Source organism: Mustela nivalis (assembly GCF_964662115.1).
Source record: "Mustela nivalis genome assembly, chromosome: 13".
NCBI lineage: Eukaryota > Metazoa > Chordata > Mammalia > Carnivora > Mustelidae > Mustela > Mustela nivalis.
The window spans coordinates 93,007,870-93,034,806 of NC_139032.1; the positions used below are offsets into that span (position 1 = coordinate 93,007,870).

A 26,937-nucleotide genomic window follows, 5' to 3' on the forward strand; every position below is an offset into this window, starting at 1 on the left:
GATGGAAGGGGTGCTGGGCGAGAGCGCACCCTGAGGGCCTTCTCTTCCTCCGCTCTCCCCGCTCCTCCCTCCCCTGCCCTGCGTCATCAGTGGTCACTCAGAGTGACGAGCAAGGAGGAGGCTTGGGCTTTAAAAGTAGCAGGTGCAGATAAGGCAGAGATGTGGATGTTTTTTCCTAGGCTGTTACTCTTGTCCACGGCCTGGCATGTGGGTTGGTGCTTATCAGATTCCTGAATGCAGTCAAAGAGATCCAGAACAGAAGAGTGGATAGTTCTGGCATTTGAGAGTGTGTTACGTAGTGATCTTTAAACAGAGTGTTTTGGGAGAAGAAGTCATGAAACTTCATTTCATGGCAGGGATGTGTGGCTGACAGTGGGGACAGGAGACAACTGGTCTATAGGTGCATTCGTGAATGTTCTGGGGAGGCTTGCTCCGTTGTGCTGGCCCTGGGTGCATCTTGGGACAGTGAGTGCCTGGGGGTCTGGAGGTGGGTTTTTTTTTTTAATTTAAGATTTAATTAATTAATTAATTAATTTGACAGAGATCGCAAGTAGGCAGAGAGGCAGGCAGAGAGGAGGAAGCAGGCTCCCCACCGAGCAGAGAGCCCAATGCGGGGCTCGATCCCAGGACCCTGAGATCATGACCTGAGACGAAGGCAGAGGCTTCACCCACTGAGCCCCCCAGGCGCCCCTGGAGGTGGGTTTAAACCTCTGACGCAGGACGCTTGGTGTGCTTGGTGTGGGGCATTGGCTTCGAGGCCAAGTGAAATTCCTGTTTAGGACCCCAGAAGGCTCTTGTTTGTATGGGTTCTATCTACTGGTGTTTACCAAAAAAGAAATTAGAACTGAAGCTTAAAAAAAAATACTTAGAAATAACAAAAGTAAGCATGTAACATGCTGTTTACATGTTAGGGTAAATAATTTCTGTGAAAAGTAACTATTTTCTTAAACAACCACCTCAGAAGAGTGGCATTGCTTTACAGGTTGGTCTGTCCATGTCTGGCTCTGACGGAAGGGGTGTGTTGCAGTATTTGGTTGCAGTATATGAAGAAGGTCTGGCCTCACATAGACATGCGTTTTGAGCCTTTTAGATAATTCCAGATGCTTTGGTATACTGTGCTAGGACCTGACAGGGCAAAGCGGCGCTGATGGCCTCCCTTCCTGTGAGGGTTCAGCCCATGCCCTGCCTTGCATCTTCACGCCGCTCCCCCGCCCCCCACGTGTGTCTAAAGATCAGGTGCTGCTCATTGGGGAAACACTGGCTCGTGGAGTTGTGGAGAACTTCCAGACGTTGACACGTTTCATTATGTGATATCAGACATCGGACCCCCTCATAACCTTGCCCGTGTCATCACAAGTCTGTAGGTGTTGGGCGGCTGTCAAGCTCACGGAGGCAGACACACGTTTACCAGGATTCCCATTTCCACTCAGAACCCAGAATTTTGACACTGGCAACATACCGTTGGTTTTCTTTGAGGTCACAGGCTCACTGGGTTTATTTTGAGGAAGTGTTTGGCAGATGCCCAGTCTGTGTAGCCATAGCTCTGGCCTCCAGAACTCTGGCCGGTTCTTCCAAATGCAGATTCCCAGTGAGTGACACAACCCAGCCCCTGTGCCAGGCCTTTCCTGAGTGGCCAGCAGCCCTGGATTGCTGCTTGCTTACCTTTCTTCTGCTGCTTTCAGGAGAAGGCTGGTGGGGAGGTCGCTAATCCCACTGCTTCACCAGGGGCATTCTCAGGTGAAGGTGGCTTTACCTGAGTGCCCAGCGTTGAAGGATCACTGAGACGTTTAATTTGGTGCCATCATCTTGACTCCTGCTAAGGTGCCCAGGAAGCGCAGTGAAAGAGGCAAGTGGGGTTCTGGTAGTAAATAGAGCTTTGACCTCTTGGACCTCTGGAAGGGTCTTGGGACCCCAGAGAACTGTTTGAGAGTGGGTGCGGGCCGGAGGTGGTTGGGATGCAGCTGTGTTGGGCTAGGAGATGGGTCCCGGCCTGAGCACTCTGGGCCTTGCCCTGGATTGCTGTGGGAGGTCAGTGGGGCCCTGGGGTCAGATGCGATGGCCCCCTGCCCCCCTTGCTGAGAGGCATGGCCAAGACCAGGCCCTGGGAGGGATGGGGTCAGGTCACGTGCTACTGATAAGCTTTGAGGGCAGGCAGGTAATGGGGGGGCAGGTGAGGCAGGGCAGGAGAGGGTTTTCCTGGGTCCACATGCAGGGGGCTCAAGGGCTCGGCTCTGTGGGGCGTCCCAAGAGCCCATCCCCTGGGCTCCGCCAGTGCTGCCGTAGCTTCTCATCTCTCCATACTCTGTAAACCCGATTCCTTGTAAACTCTCCTTCTTTTAATTTTTTTTTTTTTAAGTTTTATTTATGTCAGAGAGAGAGAATGCATGAGAAGGGGAGGGGGAAGCAGAGCCAGCTCAGCTCCGTCTCCCGGCCCAGCTCCGTCTCCCGACCCAGGGGCTCAGTTTCTAGAACCTGAGATCATGACCTGAACGAAAACCAAGAGCTGGACACTCAACCAACTGAGCCACCAGACGCCCCTAGACTATCCTGCTTGTAAATGCTGGGAGCTGACTTAAGATGGGAACTTGTACAGCACAGCTCTGTGGAGCCGTCTCAGTAGCGCTTCTCTGGTGACCCCAGCTCGGCATCCGCCCAGCACCCCGGCAGTGTGCGCACCAGCCCAGGCGTGGCCACCTGGAGCTGGAGCTAGACCGGAAGCTCCTCCTCCGCGGGTGGGGAGCTCCCGGGGCGGAGAGAGGACGGTGGACAACTGTGCCGTGCGGCCCCTGCTGTCGTAGGAGCCTCAGAGTCTGGGACTTCCCTCACTCCCCCTCCCCCCGCTGGCACTGGTCCTGTCTCCCAGGAGCCTCCGTTCTCTTGGTGGGAGATGGTGGAGGGAACCCACATTCTGTGCGTGGGGTGCTGCTTGCTGCTGGGGTGTCCTTGCTTCTGGGCCCTTGCCAGCCCGGAGCTTTAGCTATCAGGCTGCTCTGCGCTCCCTCCCCCACTACCGAGTTCCTAGAGCTAAAGCCAGTACCCTGACCTCATGTGCCGTTAGACTCAGGCCACCCACCTTGTGCTGGCAGCATTTCCTCAGCCCCAACCCCGAGCTGCAGAGTGGCAGGACTTGAAGTCTCTGCAGAAGTTCTGTTTGGTTCTGCTGTTGCCAGGACAGGATTTTGGTACTGGTTTGGGCTACGTGTTCCACCTTCAACCCTCTCTTGGTCTGCTGTTAATTTGATTAAGTTGTTAGCCCTTTGAAATGGTGATGAAGACCGTGTTCCTTCTTGCTAGTACACGTAGGCTCCGTGCACAGAGAGCATCTGGACTTGGGAGGGTTTTGTTCTTTCTGGTCTGGTTGTGGGCTGAGCTCCCTTTGGACTTCTGGGTGTGCTCGCTGGCCGTACTCTGCTCTGCTCACCTCGCTCACCATCCTCTGCCCATGCAGCAGAAGCTGGCTGGCTGTGTGTCTCGGCTGCCGCAGAGAATCCCCCCAGGCATACAGCTGGGCGGGAAGCAGACATGGAAGTGGACCCAGTGGCCTTTCTTACTGGGGCCTCTTAGGCCCCACGTGCTCATCAGTTCCTTTTGCGTGCCGCACATCGCCGACATTTTGGGGCTGTGTCAGAGAACAGGACAGGCCTCTCTTGTGGGACCCAGAGTTTGCATGTTGGTGGGGCGGGCACACAGGCTGGGTGGCATGTCTTGGAGGGGGCACCAAGCAGGCAACAGGGCAGGGCCCAGGAGAGGCTGTCTGATAAGGCCATTGGCCTGTTGAGAGGCTGCAGGGTCCAGGGGCTGGCGTCTGGGGTCAGAGTGGGGAAGGTGGAGCAGAGGCTGGGCCCTGTGGCTTTGCTGCCAACAGTGAAGCCTTGTTTCCCCTTAGTGACCTGGGAAGACCCTGGGGCTTAGGGAGGGCTGCCTCCAAGTCTGATGCCTTCGAGGGAATCTTCCCCATCTCTGGGAGGAAGTCTCAGCCCCTGGACTTTTCTTTGCTGTGACGCTGTGACTTCTGGCTTCCTGTGGCAGGAGTGGCTAAGAGGGGGATTACAGGAGGGGGTCTGCCTTTGAAAGGGGGTTCACTTTGGAAGCCACCAGTGGGGCCACATGTGACGCTCTAGGGAAAGGTGGGAAGGCCTCGGGACGAGCTGGGCCATGCTCGTTGCCTGTCTTGTCCTGTGTACCCGGGGGAGATGCAGCTCTGTTCAGGACCTCCAGGTGGGAGCCTCCTGGAAGCGCTGAGATAGGAGAGGCTTCCTGGGACCGGAGGCTGTGGTGCGACCTTGGGGTGGTTTGGTGGTCCCGAGTGACCGGGTAGGGCAGTGCCCCTGCTCTTGGGCCCCACGCTTGGCCCCACATTCAGTGAAATCAGCAGGGAGCTCACGGTTCTGTAGGAATGTTCTGAGAATGTGTTGTGGTATCTTTTGGAGAATGCATTCCAGATGTTAGGTGCTACAGGAGTTGTGCCCTTAGAGTCTGAAACTCTTCAGTGGGGAGCCTGGAGGGTCTGCATCCTGCCCCTTCTCCTTCCCCATGGTCTCACGGGAGGGACCCATTCAGGAATGTTTTGTGTGTTTACAGTCACTTTTCCAGCCAGATTCTAAGCCTCCCAAAGGCAAGAAGTTTTAAAAAACAATTCCAAGACCTTTCGTAATTTATGCCTCCGTGTAGTAGAGCAAATACTTAATGATTCACGTATTTACTGAATTTTCTTGGTTTATCTATTTCTGCAGTTTTTTTTGGAGGTTGACATTTGAAATCCTTTGATGAATTGTCAGCAGCAGAATGCACTTTGATATAATTTGTAGCATTCCTGTAACAACCAAAACATTTGAGGTTTCTAGTTATGTAAGTAATGCATGAACGTGTTCCTATTCTTAAACAACCATCTCCAAAAATACAGTTAGGTCAAAGTTTGCTCGGGCTGGTCTCAGAGTGTCATTCCTCCTCCTGGAGGTGACTGTTATCTGCTGGCTTGGACACCCCCTAGCCCTCTGGTTGTCTGAGAGTGAGTCTTTACCTGGATCCAGACACGAAGTCCATCTCCAGAAACCCTGGCGGAGAATCGCATAGTCTGCCCGCAGGTGAACCGAGGCTCATGGCTGTTTCTTCTTTAGCAGGCAGTTCCGGCGAAGGGGGAGACGAAGCAGGATTGCTGCATGAAAACAGAGCTGCTGAGGGAAGGTAAGGGTGCAGTTTGCTCCTGCAGGAGAAGTGGCCGGAGGACCTGTCGCTCTGGCGTCCCCTCACCCGTCCCCGGCTCCTGACATCCTTGCTTCCAGCCAGGTCGCTGTATGGCTTCCCACCTCCATTGCCAGATGGACACAAAGGCACACACATGACATCCGCTAGAGAAGGGGACCGTTCCCAGAAAGTGAAAAACAGACACCTGGTAGGCCCTTGTCATAAGTGCACCCGGAAAACTCGGAGCGAGAAGGGCCGTGTGGGTGTTTATGGCAGCTTCATTCCCATTGCTCCCAGCTGAGCCACTCAGGTGCCCTTCCCGGGCTTCCAGCCCCTGCGCACCCGGTGGGTGGGGCGCAGCAAGCCCGAAGAGGGAGTGGCCACTTCGCACAGCAACACAGTTGATGCTGAGCCTGTTTTGCTGAGTGAAGGGGGGCGGACCCACAGGCCACGTGCTTGGTGACTCCATTAGTATGACATTTTGGACAAGGTAAAAGCAGAGGCAAAGCAGCAGATTTGCAGGGAGGTGCAGGGGGGTTGCAGAGGGCCAGACCTGTGAGGGGCTGCGGTGGGAGGCACTCTGTTCTGTCAGGGCTGTGGAACACACCGTGACACGTGAGTCCCACTGCGTACACACGAGACACGTGGGGGCCGCTGAGAAGTTCATTTTGGAGAGCTGCGTTTGGCCTGGGCACCATGAGGTCGATGGCACAGGAGTGGTGCCGACACCGGGCTTCGCTTGGCCGTGTCTGTCTGGGGAGATGGGCAAGCAGCCCTGGGCTGCCACGTGGCCACAGGAGCTGAGCAGGTGAGCCGCGCACCGTCCCATCCTCTGGCCAGCTCCCGGGAAGGATGGTGCAGGAGGAGCCTGCCAAGGTCACAGGACTGTCCTCCTTCCTGACCTTGGGCGCTGCTCCTAGCACTGTGGGTATTCTGGCTGCACGCCCAGCGATGTGTGATTCTGTCTCTCTTCTTCCAAGGAGGGGGAGCGAGCTGGGTGCACTGCCGGGATGAGGTCACCCCGGCTGTCAGACAGAGCCTTCCTCTGAGGACACAGGGACGATGGTGTGCAGGTGGTGCTGGCCACGGCCACGGCCACCAAGACCACTGTGTGCATCAGCAGGAGAGATCAGGGCTGCGATCTGATGGGTACAGAGCTGGGGCCCGTCTCCCCAGGCCCTGCAGGTCGGCCTGCAGTGTCCCGGCACGGACCTGTGTGTCTTGGCAGATGTCAGCCTCTGAGTCCCTGGATGCAGCCCCTCTCTGCCTAGTGGTAGCACGGGGCCTGCCGTGCAGCCCATGCCAGTAGCCGCTCTTCTGTGCCTTTCCTGAGCTGTAGTGTGGCCGCCCAGCACGATTGTTGCCGCCCCTCTCTGCATCCTGGGCGGTACAGGAGCTGCCAGCATACCTTTTCACGTCTCCATAGTCACCTTCTCACGTGACCACCACGTACACATCCAGGGGCCACTTGGGTGAAGGCAGAGCACGGGCACTCCAGCAGCCCGGGCCATAGGGCAGGACTGTCCCTGGAAGTGCGTGACTTGGTGCACGAACAGGCTTGTTATGGAAATACTTCCGATCCCAGTAGAGTTCTGGGGACTCCTGGGAGCAGGGTGGGTCCGGCGACGCAGTGCCTGCTGTGCTTTCTGAGACTTTCTGCACCCTGTTCCCTCCCTGTCGAGGATCCTGAGCTCAGCTCTGACCCAGCCAGGCACTTTCTGGGTGGATTGCAGGGCCTCTGGGTACCTCATCCAGCCACCAGCTTCCCTGTGCTTCGCCCCCTGGCCAGCCCTGGGGGGTGCCCTTCCCAGAGCTGCCCTCCACACAGCCACCCACACCTTCCTCTGCCTCCAGGGACACCTGGGGCGCTTAGGGGCTTAAACCTCTGTCTTCAGCTCAGGTCATGATCCCTGGGTCCCGGGATCGAGTCCCGCATTGGGCTCCCTACTCGGTGGGCATCCTGCTTCTCCCTCTGCCACTCCCCCTGCTTGTGTTCCGTCTCTCGCTGTGTCTTTCTCTGCCACATAAATAAATGAATTAATAAATCTTTAAAAAGAGAGAGAGGACCTGCCTCGGGGTTTCTTCCTGGTGCTGTGCTACCCCCCGCTGCTGGAGGTGTTCTCGTCCAAGGACATCTGTGGTCTCCTGCTTTTCTCCCTCCCCATCTCCCCAGCTCCCCCCACCCCTGCACCTTTTCTCATGGAAGCTGCATAAATCCACGGCCTTGGCCCTGCCTTCTGAGGAACCCTGGGACCGCACTTTTTATCCTCGCACCGGCAGCGCGGGAGGACTGCCCTCCACGGCCTGCCAGCACTTGTGATGCCTGTCCCTTCCACAGTGGCTGTGCCAGGGGGTGCGAAGTGCTGTCCCGTTGTGGTTCGGATGTGCGTTTTCCAGATGATTAGTTGAGCATTTCTTCATGTGCTTATTATTATTAGCCCTTTGTGTATTTTTGGAAATGTGTAGTTTAGATCCTTTGCCTGCTTTTCAAATTGGTTATTGATTTTTATTGTTGAATCGTCAGACACATGTTCCTCATCAGATGTGTAACTTGCAAGCGTTTTCTCCCAGTCCATGGCTTGGCTTTTCAGTTGTTTGACAGCGTCCTTTGAAGCACAGAAGTTTCTAAATATTTTTAAGATTTATTTATCTGCGAGAGCGCACACGTGAGCACAGGCAGGGGGAGCAGCTGGCAGAAGGAGCAGCAGGCACCCCCTGAGCAGGGAGCCTGACGTGGGGCTCGATCCTAGGACCCCAAGATCATGACCCGAGCCGAAGGCAGACACTTCGCGGACTGGGCCCTCCCAGGCGCCCTGTATGATTAGACTTAAACTGCTGAACTGTGCTGCGAAGCCCCTGCACCACTCGGCATCACAGCAACTGTGTACGGCGGACCTCCTGTCCTCGTCCGAGGGTTTAACCACTCCCTTCGGCGGGCATCAGGTGGCATCGCCGTGCTGGCCAGATTTGCTGTTTCACTTTTGAGAAATTTTTAATCTTGATGAAGTCTGATTTGTCACTTTCCTTTTTGGGGTTGTGCTTTGCTGTCAAGAACCATGTGCCTCGCCTAGCCCTAGATCCTAAAGATTTCTTCATTTCTTTTTTTTTCCTCTCCAAGTTACATAGTTTTACATTTTGCATTTACCTTTTGCTCTCCATTTTGAGTTAGTTTTATAGATTCATTTCTTTTTTTTAATTAAACATTTTTTTTTTAATTTTACACAGAGAAAGAGAGAGAGTGGGGGGGGGCAGAGGGAGAAGGAGACTCCCCGCTGAGCAGGGAGACCGATGCGGGGCTTAATCCCAGGACCCTGGGATCCTGACCTGACCTGAAAGCAGACGCGTAACCGATCGAGCCACCCAGGTTCCCTCTAGATTCATTTCTATAATCAGTCTTTCAAAACTCAGTCATTGGTTCCTGCAGTTTGTAGATTACTTTGGATTTTCTACAGTGGGTCACGTCAGTGACAAGTAAATTTTGCTGCTTCTTTCTGACCTGAATGCCCTTTGTCACGTTTTCTTGCTTGTTTGATGGCTCTGGCCAGAGCCTTCAGAAGAATGGATATTAGTAGCAATGGCCGATGGCCACAGTTGAGGCCTCTGGGAGGAAGAGTGCTGTTCCTTCTCTAGCCCGCCTCTCACAGCAAGCTGACCCTGCGCGGGCCAGGTGGGTCTCCCGCTCTCCGCGGTGCCTGCTGGGCAGCCTGCAAGCTGGCTCCGCTTTGAACCCACAGGCTAGGGGCTCGGTCCCACCAGGCCCCAGTCCCAAGTCAGAGTCCCTGGGCACATATGACTTGCTACACGAGGGCCTGGCTGTGAACTGGAGGTTCCCACAGCCCCCTCCTTGAGTTCACGGAACTCAGGGAACCACAGACGCGCTGTCGCTGGTCTATTACAGAGGGCACGAGTCGGGAGCGGCCCAGATGTGTGGATGAGCCTCCAGGGGTCTTGGTGAGGCCCAGATGTGTGGAACCCAGCTTCAGAGGTTCAGAACCAGCAAGACCAGGCACGGGTGCGGAAATCTGCCTTCTAGCCGACAGTCCGTGCCCTGCCCCCTTGGGCTGCTGTCCTAGACCCTGCTGTGCCCAGTGGGCACCCCAGCCCGCCTTGTGGTGGTGCTGTGGAGAGGCCTGTGGCATCCTCCTCTGATGCAGGGAGACTGTTTCCCTGTGCCTTTACTATTCTTTTCCATGATTCACTTTGCCGTTTGGGAAAATCTGTTTTTCGCTTTATGTTTTAGAACAAAGTGGTGGAGTTCGTCATATACCGACGGAGTTGTGATCGGCCGGCACTGAACTTGCAGACCCAGTGAGAGGCAGTTTGACGCTTCAGATTTGTCACCCCATTTAGGGCCATGTTTTCATTTAAAATCTTTTTCTTCACAGAGGCCTTGAGTAGTCTGGTCTAAAATTTTGTATTCTTTATAGTTTTTCCTGCTTTTGCAAATAGTGTTTTTCTCTTCTCTTATTTTCTAGTTAATACCAGTGCAGGAAGATGCCCTTGAGTTTTATAGCTTGAGTTTGAAGTCAGCAGTCTCACTGCACTCTTAATGTTAATTGCTAATGGACTGCATTTTTAAAGTACATAATGGTGTTGGGTACAGAGGCTGGAGTTCTTCCTTTGTCTCCAGTGCTTCTCATTTCTGCGTTCCCGCTTGTGCCTGACGGTACATCTGTTTTTGTGTAAGATCCTTGTGGTGTTCCCGGTCTCACATGGAGTTCACTTCTTTCTTTCTTTTCAAGATTTTATTCGTAGATTATTTGAGAGAGAGGGAGAGCGAGCTAGCGTGCGTGTGCGTGTGAGCAGGGGGAGGGGCTGAGGAGAGAGAGAAACTTAAGCAGACTCCGTGCTGAGCACAGAGCCAGACTCTGGGCTGATCTTGTGACCCTGACATCCTGACCTGAGCCAAAACCAAGAGTTGGACACTTAACCCACTGAGCTACCCAGGTGCCCTGAAATTGACTCATTTCTGAATTAAGTATATGCTTTCTGCAGATCTTGGTGTAAGGCTTTTGTTTACTCTGTCCAAGTAAGATCCTGCCGATTCTGTCTTGCTTAGGGCTTTTAAAAGAAAAAAAATCCTTAATTAATAACTGTGTGTTCATTTAGAAAGTATTAGAAAGTATCTGCTGCATTAGAAAGTATTAGGAAGTATCTGCTGTACTCATATTGTGTCCCAGGCCCTGTTTCTGTCTTGGGGTGCAGAGCGGACAGACGAAAGTCTTGCAGACCTCACGCTCTGTGGCAGAGGAGCGGACGGCTAATACCATAACGTGGGGTCTCCTGTGGGTTTCATAGAGTGAAGCGTGGAGTCTTGAAGGCGCCTGAAGCTCTTTCTGCATCCAGGGGTGTGTGATCATGAGTTTTCTGCTTTTGCCTTTGTCGGTGAGGTTGGATATATGCGTCCATCTTCTGACGCAAAATGCACTTGCTTATCACTGGTCCTGGACAAAGTCTGTTGAGTTGTCCTGGGAGACCAAGCTTTTATGGAGCATAAAAGTTTGTTCTTGTGAAGCTGCTTCTGAGGCCTTGCTTTCTGTCTAAACCATGCTCAGTTTTATTTTATAGTCATGTGTTTGTTCCTGGTAGATAGGCAAATCTGTGTAATGGGTTTGAGATCTTGCTGTCTTTTAAAAAATGAATTTACCCAACAAATGGGGAGTCTTTATCCTGTGCTTCTGGTTTTAGACTGTGTCCCCCAAGGCAGGACTACAGGGCCTGGATGCACCTCGCACACGGGGTAGACAGGTAGCTGGCCTGTCTGAGCTCAGGGCCGATGCCCCTGTTCAGGGTTTGGCCTTCTCCAAACGTTAACCAATTACTTGTCAAAATTAGTGTCTAAGACATCATTTTAATATTATTATTTATTATTTTTTTTAAAGATTTTTTAATGTTTATTTTTAGGTAAGTTCTACATCCAGCATGGGGCATGAACTCACAACCCTAAGATTAAGAGTTGCTGGCTTTTCGACTGAGCCACCCAGATGCCCCTAAGTCATCATTTTATATTTAATCTGTTTGAACTGAAGTCTACTTTGTGCATGAAATGAGATGGTTTTTCCTGGGACGGTTTCAAGTACACCCCTCCAGGAAATGGTAACTGTCGGGTGGGCTGAGTCCTGACAGGGCAGTGACCCCGTCTCCTCTGTTCACAGAGCTCTCGATGGCCGCCGATGGAGGCTCAGCAGAGAAACAAGGAGGCGAGGCCCCTGTGGCTGCGGACAGCGAAGCCAACGGGTCCTGTGGAAAGAGCGAGGCTGGCAGTCACGTGACCGCAGCGCAGCACCCTCAGGAGAACGCGGTGGCCAGCCCCCAGGAAGGTACCAACAAACTAGCTCGAATAGCCGAAAATGGGGTTTCAGAAAGAGACAGTGAAGCGGGGAAGCAAAACCACATCAACACAGACGACTTCACACAGACTTCTGTCATCGGGAGCAATGGGTACTTCTTGAATAAGCCGCCCCTGCAGGAGCAGCCCGTGCGGATTACCAGCACTTTGGCTTCCTCGCTTCCTGGCCATGCTGCGAAAACCCTTCCCGGAGGTTCTGGCAAAGGGAGGACTCCCAGTGCTTTTTCTCAGGCGCCAGCCACAGCGCCGGCCAAGCTCGGAGAAGCAAGTAAAGAGACCGAGGACAAGAAGCCCGCAGCCGCTGCGGCCGACGTCAAGGTCCACAGGGCGCGGAAGACGATGCCGAAATCCGTCCTGGGCCCGGTAATGCGACCCCTGCCGGGACGGGGCTGCTCTCGTTTCCGTGCTCGCGTGCTCTCTGATCGCGGCGACCGCAGATGGACTCCGTGCGTGAAGGGCGGTGCTTACCAGCAGGTGGTTGTCTTTGGGCCTGGGACAAGGAGGAGAGGCTGCTGACCGTTGCGGCGCGAGCGACACGCGGTCCACTCTCCCGGCTCTGTTCCGGCGTCGCGCTGCTTCTGGGGGCCTGGCGTGTGCGCGGACACCTCTCCGCCCCTGCTTCGGGCCTGGGCGCTTTCTGCCGCTTGGGGAGAAGAGCGCGGACTGTCAGGAAATAAGTAGCCGCGACATGGGTTAGGTTCTTGGTGTGACGGAAGGAAGGGACGAGGGACACACTGAGAACACGCCCAAGCCTCTGGTTTCATGCCAGGCCCATGGGCGGAGGGAACGGGTATCGAGAAGCCAGTATCCTGCTGGGGGAGGCGGCTCCTGCCATCAGCGCGTGTTCTGTGCCGGGGCCTGGCGCGTTTGGTCAGACTGTCCACAGGCACGTTTGCCCTTCCAGTTCTCTGTCAGTCTGGCCGGGGGTGACTTCTAGGTCTTCAGAGGAGTTCCCTGGGGATTGCTCGTACCTGTGCTGCTGGTGCGTGTCCTAAAGCTCGTCTCACCGTGCGGCGTTAGGAGGTCACGCACGGTGTCCTCCGTGCAGCCTTGTGGGGCTGCGCCAGCGGGCCTGTGCCCACGGGCCCTGTCTGTCTGAGACGCGGGTCGTTCCTCGGTTTGAGGGAAGTGCTTCGTGCGGCCTTTCTTTCTGTGGCGCTCTTGACAGGGACCTGGGCTGTGTGTTCCAGCTCGGGCTTCCTCTTCGGCACTTACGCCCTTGCTGTCGTTCTGTATGTGGAAGACTCCGCTTCCGGCGTTTCGGTCCCCGTCTCTCTCCTAGAGCATCCTGTCTTGCCCTGCGCAAGACGCTCGCTGTTGCTCTGTGGCCTGTGTCGCTGCTTCTCTCCGGGGTGCTCACCGTCTGGCTGTCCGTCCGCTGCGCTCCCCGTGGCTGCTGACCCGCCTGCTGCTGGGTGCCCGCAGCGGCCCTGGACGCCCGCGTCTCTCCCTGTGGGCCTTGTCCCTCTTAGTCCGTCTGGCCCTGCCGTGGCTTCCATCTTTTGCAGTGCCCCTGTGCACGCTCCACAGCTTTAGAAAACCTTTTTAATAATGCGGAATTCACAGGAAGCTGCAGGATAGTACAGAGCAACCCCATGTAGCCCTCGCCTGGTCTCTTCACCTGGTCTCCCCCGGGCTGCATTTTGCACAGGGAGAGCCCTGTGCAGATTTCTGCGAACAGCAGCGGGGAACAGCTCCCTGGCCGCCTTCGTCCCCACCCACCGCGCCCGCCATCCGTTTCCCCATCTCCCCAGCCGCGCCCTGTCCCGTGTTCTGTTGGAAGGTGGGGCCTGTGAGAGCGACCCCGTTCCCGTGGGACCGACCACACTGTGTCAGTGGATCCTTTCCTTTTCCTGCTGAGGGGTTTCCTGGGGGGGTCTGTGTCCCAGAACTGAACTGCTCCCAGGTTGAGGGGTGCTCGGGGCTTTTCCAGTCTGGGGCTGTTACATTAAAGTTGCTCTGGACATTTACTTGCAGGTTTTTCTTTAGGCAGAAATTTTCATTTCCCTGCGTTAGATATCCAGGAACATAATTGCAGGGTCATGTGTTAATTGGGTATTTAGTTTTTGTAAGTAACTGCCAATCCGGATTCCCAACAGGCTGCAGCATCTTACGATCCCAGAGGCAAGGTCTGAGCGGTCGGCTTTCTCACACCGCAGCTGGCATCCACTCGTTTTGATTTTAACTGCGGTGCCTCAGCACACCTAATGGCCAGTGATGCTGAACATCTTTTCAGTGCTTACTTGCCATTGTATGTCCTTTTTCATGAAGTGTCTTTCATACCCCTTGCCCATTTCACAGCTGCTTTGTGAGCTTTCAGAGTTCCGGCTATGAGCCCTTCGCCATGGACCCACTGGTCGACTTCTCTCTGTCGGTGGCTCGTCCTCACCCTCCCCGTAGGGTCTTTCCTGGAGGACAGCCGTCGCGTCCTGACCCCACATCGGAGTTTCTTCTTTCATGGCTCGTGCTTTTGGTATCATGTCTACAAACTCTCCACCTAGCCCTGGGTCCCAAGACGTTTCTGTAATTTTTAAGGCAGTTTTTAATTTTTGTATAGGTTTATATTTTTATAAATATATGGTCTATTTTGAGTTAGTTTTTGTATTAGATAGCAGGTTTAGGGTAACATTCATTATTTTTGCCTGCCGTGTTTTGGCTCACCATTACCAAGTTTTAAAATGCAAGTCAGAAACTTTACATCGTTCATCTATTTCTTTGAAATTATACTTTTATTCTGTTCTTGTTTCCAGGACTTTATTCTAATACACGCTTATTCTTGGGCATCTTTTATTGGCACTCTGTCGTAATCCTCTAAGGAAAGCAAAGCAATTTGGAATTTAACTTCAAGAAGTTCCTCTGACCGGTAGGCGTCTCTGGGTGTTACTGTGTGCCGCACCGAGTTGTTAGAGTTGCAGCGACGTGCCGTTGATCGACACACGTATCATTTGAGTCCGCTGTAGGGACAGAGGACAAGAGGGTGTTGAGACTTCAGAAATGATTTCCGAAGCCCACCCCTGCCTACTGCACACCTGGGCACTTCATTTGCCCCTGGGGCCCCCCAGGAGGACGAAGGGCACAGTGACATAGCAACACATCAAGGCGGTGGGGTCCCTGAGGGCCCCTCTGATGTGCAGCCCCCTGGCTCCAGACCCGGCCTCTCCTGCCCTTGGAGTTCCTGCGCCCCAGACCCAGTTCCATCTTGTTTGGTTTTCTTGGGAGACCTTGTTTTACTGAAAGTTGTGTTTTAAAATCAGTCATTCCAGTGACGAGTGTTACAGGCTTGTGATAATAAAACCATTTTGTTTGTAAGAGTTTAAGAATGAAGGCGTGTTCTTGCTGCAGGGCTGATGTCCCCTTGCAGTGTGGCGCCTGCTCTCACCTGGTGTTGGTCCTGTCAGAAAGCACGAGCACAGGGTGCAGCTCGCTCACGGGCAGAAAAAGTGGAAGCTTCTGGAAGGGAACCTTTTCCTCTCGCATTGAAATGTTTGTTACTGTGTCCTGTGCTGCAGACTGTCTAGTTCTACCTGGTTCGACCCTAGTTGAACTGCACAGACTTCTTGGGGCCTCGGCATGGTGGCCCTCCAGCCTTTTCCCTTTGTGTCCCTGACCCTGGCCTCCCTGTCCGCTTCCAGACGTAATTGCTGCCACTGGTGTTCTGTAGGTGCTGGACAAAAGGTGCGGCCTTGTTCTTGGAGCCCTCAGCCTGCTTAGAGAGGTCGTTTTGAAATTGTGTGAGTCCTTGTTCGTTGCCACTGGAATTAAGTACCTGGTAGGGGACGTAGGCTGGGCTAAGAGAGCTCACATGGGCCTGGCAGGTGGCTCGGGGCCTGCCTCCTGGCTGGAGTGGGGAGCACGGAGCGCTGGGGGTGGGTAGGCCCAGCAAGGGCCAGACCCCCTGGGCCTCCAGCACCTTGGCCAGAGCAGCAGTGTGGCCCCCTCTCTCTGCAGCTTGGGCCACAGGTCCTCCATCTGTGTCGGGGGCTGGGGTTGGCTGGGGGCTCACGGCTCCGTCACAGCAGTGGGCGTCCCTCCATGACGCTGGGTGCTGACGTCCTGCCTCCGCGGCAAGTAGCTGTGTCTTTCATCTTTTCTGCTATTATCAGAGAGTAGAGCCCTGACAGAGTCTAGAATCTTCACCCACGTTCAGCAGCTCTTGATTTTTTTTTTAATTCAGATTTTCAGAATAATACCTTAAAGATTTTGTGTCCAGGTGAGAATTAGCCTCATATACTGTTTTCTCCTCAGGTTTGATTTTTGCCCCTCATTTGTGTTTACTGTAAAATCACCTTTTGCATTTGCTTATGAGAAGAGCTGCGGACGCCAAAGAGTCTCTGTGGCCACAGTCTGTGGGGTGGCGCACAGAGACGGAAAGGGGCTCTAGCTCTCTCCTGGGTTCCAGCAGTGACTGCTTTAGGGACAACCTGATGTGTTTGAGAGAGACTGAAGACGTTTGCAGAGTTGACAACTTACACGTGAACTGTGCCCCGTGTGCCCAGGCAGTTCATTGTAAAGGTGGTGGGGAGGACGGGGGGTTGGGGGAAGAAGGAAGGGCGCTCCGGGGCTGGGCCACGTTCCCTGCCAGGCGACAGCTCAGCAACCAGATAGGGTTGTTGAGCCGAGTGTGGGTAGGTCCCCTGAGCTCTCGCCCCAAGAGCTGGCATCCAGGCCACCCTCCTAGGTAGGCTCACTTTGAAGGGCAGGGCTGTCAGACGCGTTCACCCTTGTGCAGCCGTCCTCCTGTCCGGCCCCAGAGCTCGTCCGTCTTCCCGGGCTGGACTCTGTCCCTGTAAACCCTGCGCCCGGCGCCCCCGCCACACGTCTGTGTCCAACTCCTCCGGCCTCCTGGGTGTCTCCGCTCACGACACACAACCGGTCCGTCCGCGCCGGGCTGACCGCACTCGGCACCGCGTCCTCCAGCTCCGCCCACGCGGCCGCGGGGCCGGGATCCCCTCTTTAAGGGGGAGTCACGGTCCGAGGTGTGGCCGGCCGCGTCCTGCTCACCCGTGGGCCTGTCGGTAGCCGCTCGGGCCGCTCCGGTCCCTCGGCGGGCGACGCTGCTGTGAGCCGTCGGGCACGCAGCTCTCGGAGACCCGCCGCCATTCGTGAGGTAAATGCCGCACCTGGGATTGCCGGATCCCACGAGTTTTGTGTTTAGCTTTTTGAGAAACGACCAAACTGTCTTCCATAGCGGCGGCACCATTTCACGGTCCCCCCCGCAGCACACCGTGGTTCTGGCTTCTGCACACCCTTTCCAACGTTTGTTGTTTTGAACTGAGGCGCAACCGGCAGTTCCCTGGGCTTGTCTTCTGTTGTTTTCGGAGTCGCCCTCCCGGTGTGTGAGGTGATGCCTCGTTACGGTTTTGATGCGCCTTTTCCTGACGACCAGTGATGCTGAGCGTCTTTTCGTGTGCGCAGCCCATGTCTTCTTCGGAGAAGTGTGTTCAGAGGCTTTTCCCAGTTTTTAATCAGGTTGCTTGTTCTGTTGTTGATTGGGGGAAGTTCTTTATATATTCTGGATATTAATCCCTTATCAGATATGCAAATGACTGGCAAATATTTTCTTGCAATCCGTAGGTTGCCTTTTCATTCTCTTGATTGTGTCCTTTGATGAACAGAAGTTTTCAGTTTTGATAAAGTCTAATTGGTCAGTTTTTGTTGTTCTTGTGTCCTGTCTAGAAATCATTGCCCAACTCAGTGGCACGAAGCATTCCTCCTGCCTCCAAGAGTTCTGTGGTTCTGGATCTTTGATCTGTTGTTCTGAGTCAGTATTTGTGCCCGGCGTCAGGCGAGGGTCCCCTGCATTCTTCCCCGCGTGGAGTCCCCCTTTGTCCGGCGCCGCTGACGGAGGGATGCCTGTTCTTTGCTGTTGAGTGCGCCTGCTGTGTGTGTGATGAGACTTGGTAACATGGAATTTGATATGAGGTCCGGCTCTCACGAGGATGTAGGTGATCTTAGAGATGCCGGCGGAGGGTTATGGTCAGTTGTGTCTAGCTGGTCGGGCGTGAAGGTGCTGCTAGTGGGCACGAGGGGGTTGGCAGCCGTACTGCGGGCTGCTGGGGTCTCAGAAGGCCGAGACCGAAGACAGACCTAGGAGAGGGGTGAAACTGAGCAGGAGGTAACTTGAAAGTGGAGTCTGTTGTGAGGGAGGTGTTGCATGGAAGCACTTTGTTGCTGATACTTTGACTTAAGGCAGCACTTACAGGTTTCTCCTGTAAGGGGCCAGGCGTGTGCTGTTTCAGGTTCATTGCCGCATTCGGTGCCTGGCATCGTCAACGCTGGATTTAGCTTCTAGGTGGTGCCTGTGTCACCCGGGGCGTGGCCGGGCACGCGTGTAAGGCGGGGGGTGGCCCCGTGATGACGGGAAGCTTTCTACTCGGTCTCCTCTTGCTAATCTCCTCTCTTGGGCAAGGCAAGGTTTTGAGGAAAGGAGCTGCCTTCGGGGGCTGTTGTCTCCGTGACCACCTGCTCGTGTGTAATTACAGTTATTAATTGTCTTTGTTTTGAAGCACGCAGCCAGTAAGGATCCCAGAGAAGTTCGAGAAGCTCGAGACCATGAGGAGCCAAAAGAGGAGACCAACAAAACTCTTTCTGATTTTGGACGACAGCAGCTTTTACCCCCCTTCTCACCCCTTCATCAGTCACTACCTCAAAACCAGTGCTACGTGGCCACCGCAAAGTCACAGACAGGTAACAGGAGACCCAGCCGCGGTCTTGGCTCTCCGATGGCGCGTTACAGGCCTACACCTTGGGAGACAGGCCGCGTGTTGGCTGTCAGTGAGCGGTGGCGGAGTCATGGGCCCTCTGTGCTCACCCGGAGACTGCCGAGCGCGCCCGACCTCTGTTCTAGAAACGGGACTAAGCCCCGCATTGCTTTCTACGCTTGTCGTCAAACTCAGAATGAATATTGTTTTCATTAAGTCTTATTCCCTTGTTAACTGGGTAGAAAACTCGAGATTTGAGAACTTCCCACAGTTTATAAAATAAGTGCTGTGGAAGCACGCAGTGTATCGTGGAGGCCTTTGAGTTAAGGTCGTGGAGAAGGCTGGTTCGGTTCTGTTACCAGCCGCTTCCCGTGGGTGCTTCTCGCTCTTCTGAGCTGGCTTCTGTTCAGGGTCAGTTGTGGGGACGGGTGAGCACTTGGCGTCTTGTTGGGGCCTTTGCAGGAGGTGGGGCTCGAGTGGTCCCACAGGGAGGGTGCTCGGGTGGGTGTATCTCAAGCGAGGGTCCTTCCTCTGGAGCCTCTGGGACACCCACAGTTACTGCAGAGACGAGATGACCCTCCCAGTGCAGAAAGGCCCTTTCTGTGACATCTTCACCCAGGTCCAGCCCTCGCAGGAAGGGTACCAAAATCACAACTTCCATGCCTGCAGGTGTCTCCTACAGAGGGAAGCGTCATCACAGCCGGCTTGCTTTACGGCAGGACCGTTCATGCGCCTGTCAGCATTGTGGGGAATACAGAAAGCCTGCCTGGGGGGTGGCGCTCCTCCCGCCTGTCAGGTTTCTTGGGATGGGCAGGCCTTGTGTGGACATGGCCCTCGGTGACTGTGTCCCGCTTTTAGACCACCGCCGTCCGCTTTCTTCAGACCTCCCTCCTTCCCCTGCCCTGCCCTGCTGTCTTCCCCTGGGGCTGGGGCAGTGTTGGAGCCAGCTCGTTCTCGTGTACGATTTCAGGTCATCTCGACTGGTATTCTAAATTACTGTGCTGATGGCCCCAGAGGTTCTGTGAGCCTCCATCCTGCCGCCACACAAGTAGGAAGGCCACACAGACTCGCTGTGGGGCTGCAGAGCGCGCCTCGCTCCCCTCCCTGTGACCGTACAGGGCGTACATGCAGCCTGCGCACACCCTGTGTGTCCCCCACTCGCCCCGCTCTAGTATGAGACGGACAGAACTGGGTCCCGCGTGCCCACCCCAGTGAACACAGTGCAGGGCTGCGTGGGTGGTTGCCTGGGAGGGCCTTTGTGGCCCTGGGGCTGGGGCCGAGACACGCCTGGTGTCCTCGATGCCACGTGCTCTGGGGCTGTCTGTGTGGCCCTCGCAGTGGTGGAGTCCCCGTTCACGCAAGCTCGGTAGTGCTCTGTTCTTCGCTTTGTGGAGTGGGAATGGAGCCGCGCCTAGGTCCTCCAGCCCTTTAGTCCAGTGCCTCTGTTACGTGGTTTTCAGGTTTTTCAAAACCCTGGAACTTTTTTAAAAGAAAGTATTATAGAGAGCCCCTTCTCTGAAGTCAGTCAACCTGGAGCTGCTTTATCTAGAACAGGGTCAGGAGCCCCGAGTCCCCAGGAGCCCCAGCTGTTCGCTCTTTCCTGTCCTGTGCCTTCCTTGGCCTCGCGCAGCTGCGTGGTTTGCTTCAAGGACTTCTTTCCCTCAGTTGGTGGACTGTTGGGGGAGGTGGACGGTGCTGGGGAAAGGGTCCAGTAGAGGACAGACTGGTCGATGTCGTGTGGCCACACTTCCTTTCAAGGTGGATGCATCTAGAGACTGTGCGGTTCGCTCCTCGCCGTGGGTGACAGGTCTGTCAGGGAGACAGACGAGGCCCATCCCCAGTGACGGGCAGCGAGGCCACTGTTCCTCCTCGGCCTGGCCCTTGCAGCCACATGGGTCCTGGGGACGGGGCTGTCCTGAGGCAGGGGCCTGGGTGTGGGAGGTGCTCTGGGGCCCTGCTTCCGATGGCCGGTGGGTCCTCCTTGCACTTTTGCTTATAGCAGGGTGGCCCTGTCTGCCTTCCCGTCAGCTGGGGCTTTCATTGTGAGTAAAGCAATTATCCGCTTTCTCTGTGCAACTTAGGACAAGTAAGACAAGCCTGTCACTGTTGTGGCTGGCTGATGAGTTTCATAATCAGATGTTGTGAATTATCACCTACCTTTAAAAAACATTTGAATGGTATTTCTTTTCCTTTCTTGTCCCCTTTTGACTTTTTTTTTTTTAGCTTGCTTGCCTTTTGTTTTAGCAGCTGCAGTGTCTCGGAAGAAAAAACGAAGAATGGGAACCTATAGCCTGGTTCCTAAGAAAAAGACCAAAGTATTAAAACAGAGGACGGTGATTGAGATGTTTAAGAGTATAACTCATTCCACTGCGGGCTCCAAGGTAAGGTGCGCCTGCGCTGACCGCTCGTGTGCTTGGGAAGCCGCGTCTGTGTCAGGACCTCTCTGACCGCAAGAGCACCACGTGAGGTTGTCAGAATTTGATGACCTCGGTCCCTTTGGAAGGAACCCTGGCTCTGAGGCACCTCGTTCTGGGGCACAGCCTCCTGCCCGGTGCTCCCCGACCCCTCATCCCTCACTCCTTCCTGGCTCTTGCCCCAGTAGCAGAGTCGCTGTGTCGTACCTCGCAGGCCATGCCCTGGTGGGAGCTGGCAGGTTGCTCCTGATGGGGGGTTCTGGGTGACATTGTGCTCCTGCCGGTGTTCCAGGGCGACAAGGACCCGGGAGCCAGCACCCTTCATGTGAATGGGGAAAGCCTGGAGCTGGACTCAGAGGAGGACGAGTCGGAGGAGCTAGACGAGGATGAGGACCAGGGGGCCGAGCAGGCTGCCGCATTTCCCGTGGAAGACAGCAGGACCTCTAAGGGGGGGAGCGTATCGGAAACTGACCGCACCCAGAAGGTAGGCCTGGCTCACCCTCTCGGGGAGGGGCTGCAGATGGTGGGCCTTCGGTCCTGTGAGGGGCAGCCTGGCCCTTCTTGACCCCAGTCATTTCCCTGTGACCTTCGGACTTGGGTGTTTGCATCCTGTTGGAAGTTTTAGATTCTTTTTTTTTTTTTAGATTTTCAGTTTTTGAAATTTTTAGATTTTTGAAGTTTTAGATTTCTTTTCTTCGGAGGAGTGTCCGTCTTCCTGTACAGCGCTCTTGGAATGAACATCTGGAGCTTGTTCAGGTTCAAGACGCACAGGAACGCCCTGAGGGCTGAGTGTGCACCTGCGGCAGCTACTTGTCACTGGTCTTGGTGTGACTGACCTTGTTCCGTCCTAGGCACACCCCGGGTGCTACCCTCCTGCACGGGAGGCACTGACACTGGGAAGGTCTCTTCCTCCTGGTGGGAGTGAGCGCCCAGGGCTGCTGACCAGACCTGTGAGGAGACCGTGTGCAGTCTGCACACCAGGTGTCTCTCGGCGTGCCAGGCGTGTCCTCTGCGTGCACACCACTACTCACTCGCATCTACCGGGTGTGCCCGAGGATGTGCTCTGGGAGGGGTTAGTGTGCTGGCTCTTTCCCAGTCACTGTCTGCCCGCACCCCCGGGGCTCAGCACTGGGCAGTGGCTCCAGGGGCCCTGGTTGCGGACCTGAGCAGCACATAGCTCCTGAGCTGATGCTGAGCTCTGGGCGCGTGTTTGTGCTCTCAGTTCGGAGGGGGACACAGTAGACATGGAGGGGCAGGAGGAGTTGAGAATCCAGCGGTCGTCTGGAAATGGGCGTGACTGCTCTGTGTGCCCTACTGTTCTTGAGAGCGCTTCAGACCATCTTTATGTACAGGGGCTTTTGTATCTGCTGAGGTCTTCTGAGACGAACGGTAGGCAGACACGTTCCAGGTGAGTTCATTTGGAATAGTGACCTGTTTGAAATGTGTAATTTTGTGGATTAACTTTTTACACTTTGAGTCAAAGTGCTGTGCGCTGCAGACCCAGCCTTTCCTTCCGGCTCTCAGAGTTTTGGGGGCGTCTTGTCTTGTGTCAGAAGCCACGGATGCTAGACTCTTTATGATTTCTGGGTTCCAGAGATGATGAGCAGATGCTTTCACCGATGACTTAGAATAAATTGACATAAGCTATCTTCTTCTACTTCCTTGGTTTCATTCTTTATGCGTAACTACTTGATTCATGTACATTTGTTTTGGGATAAAATACATGGTAGATATACTCACAATGGGTCTATTTTATGGTATATGGATTCTGTCTCAGTAAAGCTTTTTGGCAAAATGTGAGGTCAGAGTCCTATGGCTTCCCTCAAATTTTTAGCCACATTCTCTGAGCACCGTTTATTGACTGAACGTTTCTCTCCCCGATGATGTAAAATGTCACTTTTATTGAACACCATATGGTGTGTACAGAGTTGACTGTTTCTGGATTCTCCTCTTCCTGAGAAAATCTGGACGCAGAGTAATACTGAATAACTCTATACATTGGTGTAACGGGAAGAATTAAATGGATATTAAGCCAACAAAAAGAATCAAGAAACAAGTAAAAGTAGAATCACAAGGGCAGTGTGGCCAAGTGGGAAACAGAGTAAGAGAACAGGAGCAAATCTGAATAAATCAGCGACAGTAGTGAGTAGTGGCGGGCTTACTGCGCGGGCTGCTTCAGACAGCAGAGAGGATGGGGGCGCACACCAGCACCTTCTGAGGCCAAGCTCACTTTCAGTCCTGAGACTGTCTTGGTCAGACACAACTGTGTATCTGCACAACAGCGATCGGGAAGAAGGTGGGGCTTCCCCGGGGAAGACGCTGGTTTGTTACAGGAAGCCTGTTGATAAGACTTATTACAGTAACAGATCAAATGACAAATACTAGCATTTTATTAAGTTCAGCTGTATGTTTTTTGGATTTGGGGGATGACTTTATGATTTCAGCTGTGACAGGGAGCAATTCACTGAGCGGAGAGTGACTGCCCCTGTGCGCTGCCACCGTGCTCACAGGCCTGGGTCGCCTGTCCCAGCCTCCCCTGTGGGCCCTCCCAGTCCCGGAAGAATTGTTTTCTTGGTTTCTGTGCTTCATGTGAATAAGTGTATGTTTTCCTTTTTTGGAGTGTGACTCGTTTTTACTCAGTATTGCGTTTGTGAAGTTTATATTGTTCGTTTTCATTGTTACGCACAGTGGATTATGAAGTGGATCGTGAAGTGTTTTGAGGGGACCCCTTCATGGGTCTGATAGTCAAAACTATTGTGGTCATGATGCTAACATTATTTACTGTTGTCCCTCTCACTCCTTGAAGTTACATTGTGGTTTAAACACTTCTCAGTTTAGATCTGTACAGTAGTAGTGTTACTAGACATAAGCCACATCAACATGTGAATAAGTGTATGTTATCACTCTCAGTAATTTTTTTTTTTTAAAGACTTTATTTATTTATTTATTTATTTGACAGAGAGGGAGAGGTCACAAGTAGGCAGAGAGGCAGGCAGAGAGAGGGGAGAAGCAGGCTCCCCTCTGAATAGAGAGCCCGATGCGGGACTCAATCCCAGGACCCTGCGACCGTGACCTCACCCGAAGGCAGAGGCCTAACCCACTGAGCTAAGCAGGCGCCCGTATTCTCAGTAATTTTTAATAGAGTGAAAGGTTTCTGAGACCAGAATGTTCAAGAGTACTTTACTGTACTACAGTACAGTATTTCTTTACATGGCTATTAAAATTTATGTATCCGTTCCACTGTAGATGGACATTTGGGCTGTTTCTAGTTGGGCCCTTTACAGATGACATTGCTGTTGAGCATTCCTCTGTGTCCCTAGGGGCACACCCCGATTGGGGTTGCCATGTCACGTGACCAGCGGTAGGCAGGGCCATACAGCTCTCCCCTAGTAGACCTGCAGCCTGAGTGTCCTCCAATCTCACTGGCTTGACATCCTTGGTGTCGCCCAGACAGTGAGCGCAATGGTGTTGGCCTTATAGTTCTCATTCATATTTCCCTGATTTCCAAGAAGGTTGGGTACTTTTTTTTACATGTTTATCTGCCATTTGGATACTGTCTTTTTTTTTTTTTTTTAAGATTTTATTATTGAGATAACACGAGCTGAGGGGCCAGAGGAAGAGGGAGAAGCAGGCTCCCCACTGAGCAGGGACCCGACACGGGACTCAACCTCAGGACCCTGAGACCATGACCTGATCCGAGGACCCTGGATCATGACCTGAGCCGAAGGCAGGCGCTGAACTGACTGATCCACATAGGCACCCGACATGGCTCAAGCTTTTTAAAAGTACAAACTACCTAGTGGTATTTTTTTTTTAACCTAGTGGTATTTAAAGGTAGCTTATTGTAAATAAACCTGGCTAAAGAGATCAGAATCCTTTAAAAAAAGGGAAAAAAGATTACTTAGTGGTGAACATTTTAAGACATTCCTAATGTCAATAATAAAAAGAGGGAGGAATTGCTCCTTTCTCCCCTGACATGGGCGCCGCACTACGGAGGATTCTTGTGGTGCTGTAAGATGAGAGAGGCCCAGAAGGGAACATTAATATTTAAGAGGACAAGGGAGAAGAGCTTGCCAAGAATATAATCATGTCTTAAAATATTCAAGAAAATCAGCTGAGGCACTATTACAGCTAGTGAGCTGAACTTCATGTCATCAGGACGTAAAACCACCCCTTCTCTCGTGTAGCAGCAACAGCAGTTCGAGAATGTAACGACAGCGGTGTCAGTAATAGCAATAATGTCTGGGGCTGTTTTTTGACTTTTTAACTTTTCTAATAGAAAATGTTAAGCTATGCAAACATATAGATAATAGTGAATAGTTGTCAACGTTTGGCCGGTCTTGCTTATCCACACATGGATTGTCTTGAAGCAGATTATTTCCATATGGATCTTTAAAAGAAAAGGACTCTAAACGCAAAATCACTTATCACACGTAAAATTTAGCTGTAAGTCTTTAGTATCACCAGGGTACTTAGCAATAAATTTAATAGGAAATGTCAGTTCCCTAGAAGAAAAAACTGAAACTCTTCCTGAAAGAGGTTGGAAAGGAGACATAGGTTCAGTGAAGACCTATTATTTGTCTGAGAAAAAAGCCATTGTTTGAGGGAAGACATGTTTGTTGTGGGAAGACCTGCTGTTTTCCTAAGGGAAGAGTCCTCGTTTGCCTGAGGAAAGACCCCTTGTTTCTCCGAGGGATGACTTCTTATTTGTCTGAGGGAAGACGTGCTGTTTGTCTGAGGGAAACCCTGTTGTATGTTTGAGGGAAGACCTCTTGTTTATCTGAGGGAAGATCTCTTGTTTGTCTGAAGGAGGACTTGCTGTTTGTCTGAGGGAAGAACCCTTGTTTGTCTGAGGGAAGGCCGGTTACTTGTCTGAATGAGAAGATCATTGTTTCATCCTCCCCACATTGCCTGTAAGTCCAGAATAGTTCTCCTCAAGACCCTCACAGGACTATTGTGTACAACAGCTGATGTGGGAATTGTGTGCAGCAAGCACAGGGAGAAAAAACTGCGGTTAGAGCTACTGGAGACGGATTAAATGGGGATTTGTGCAGGAATGGGAAGGCATTTGAGTGAGTGGAACAGGAAGCCCATAATGAACCCTTTGTGTATATGAACATATAGTTCACTTGTAAGGATGGGGTTTATATTTTTATTTATTAAAATTTTTGTTTTAAGGATGGGTTTTTAGTTTGTGGCCAAGGGATCATGAACTTTTCAGTAAATGTTATTGGGACAGTTGATCTTTTGGAGGAAAAATAGAGAGGAGCTCTTGCATCATGTCACATAGGAATACAGATTCCACTCTGGAACTGGATAGTGGTGATGGCTGCACTACTTGGAATATACTAGAACACTGAACTATATGCTTTTGGTAAGATTTTATTTGAAAAAGAGAGTGAGGCGAGGGAGGGGTGGGGGCGGAAAGAGAGAATCTCAAGCAGACTCCGTGCCAAGCGTGAAGCCCACCCCAGGGCTCAATCCCGCAACCGTGAGATCCTGACCTGAGCTGCAGTCAAGAGTCGGACACTTAACTGACTGGGCCACCGAGGTGCCTCTGGACTGTACACTTTAAAAGCATGAATTTTAGAGTAGGTAAATTATATTTCAGTGAAGCTGTTATTTCTAAAAGTAAATTACGGAAGATTTAAAGTGTCAGCATAAAATACTGAACTGTGGAAGGAAATGTTAGACATTGTTTTTCTAATAAAATTCCTCAAATATGGAAGACCTTCTAGTACCAGACACAGACCCAAAACCCACAAAGAGAAAGATGGAGAGGTTTGACTTGTGCAGATTAAGTCTCGACATTTTTGTATAGGAAAGAACAGAAGCAAAGCTGCACTTGATAGGGAAAATACAACATATGTGATAGACAAAGCCTTGCTGTCTTACCTGTGTGTAGCTTCTACTGATGATTAAAGCAAGGACCCAATAGCAGTATGGGCCGAGGGTTTGGTCACAGGGGACAAAGTGGAAGAAGTAGGGAAGTCTGTGAAGTTATGGAAGTTACTCAGTTTCTTGTGTACTTGGGGAACGAAGACCAAAGTGGTTGTGCAACCCCTTTGGAGGCCGGTGGCGCCTTTGGGCATTGCTGATGGCAGCAGTCTTGGAACTCCACACTTGTAAGAGGAGCGTGTCTGTTGGTTTGTCCTGGGGGATCTTTGTGTAAAATGCAGCCTCAGTGTGGACCTGGTAGGGGTGTGCCTCGATTAGGGAGCCTGTGCTGTAGCCCCTCAAGAGGCAGGCTGAGGCTGTGCGCAGCCACATCCCTGCCTCGGGGTGCGTG

The 26,937-nt window shown here is 52.9% G+C and overlaps 1 protein-coding gene across 24 annotated transcripts in view; it reads left to right on the top strand.

Annotated features, from left to right (window-relative positions):
• The window catches only part of EHMT1 (euchromatic histone lysine methyltransferase 1), a 134,886-nt gene that overhangs the window by 59,395 nt on the left and 48,554 nt on the right, over window positions 1–26,937 (top strand). For 2 of the 24 annotated variants that reach the window (XM_082696393.1, XM_082696394.1), the window contains exons 1-6: window positions 1,688–1,846; window positions 5,118–5,184; window positions 11,340–11,896; window positions 18,040–18,220; window positions 20,458–20,615; window positions 20,941–21,132. In XM_082696393.1, coding sequence (XP_082552519.1) covers window positions 5,160–5,184; window positions 11,340–11,896; window positions 18,040–18,220; window positions 20,458–20,615; window positions 20,941–21,132 — 1,113 coding nt within the window. In that variant the 5' untranslated portion in view covers window positions 1,688–1,846; window positions 5,118–5,159. Of the gene's footprint in view, window positions 1–1,687; window positions 1,847–5,117; window positions 5,185–11,339; window positions 12,008–18,039; window positions 18,221–20,457; window positions 20,616–20,940; window positions 21,133–26,937 lie in introns of those variants that run through there. The other 22 variants (XM_082696384.1, XM_082696401.1, XM_082696403.1 and 19 more) reach the window with 12 other exon arrangements.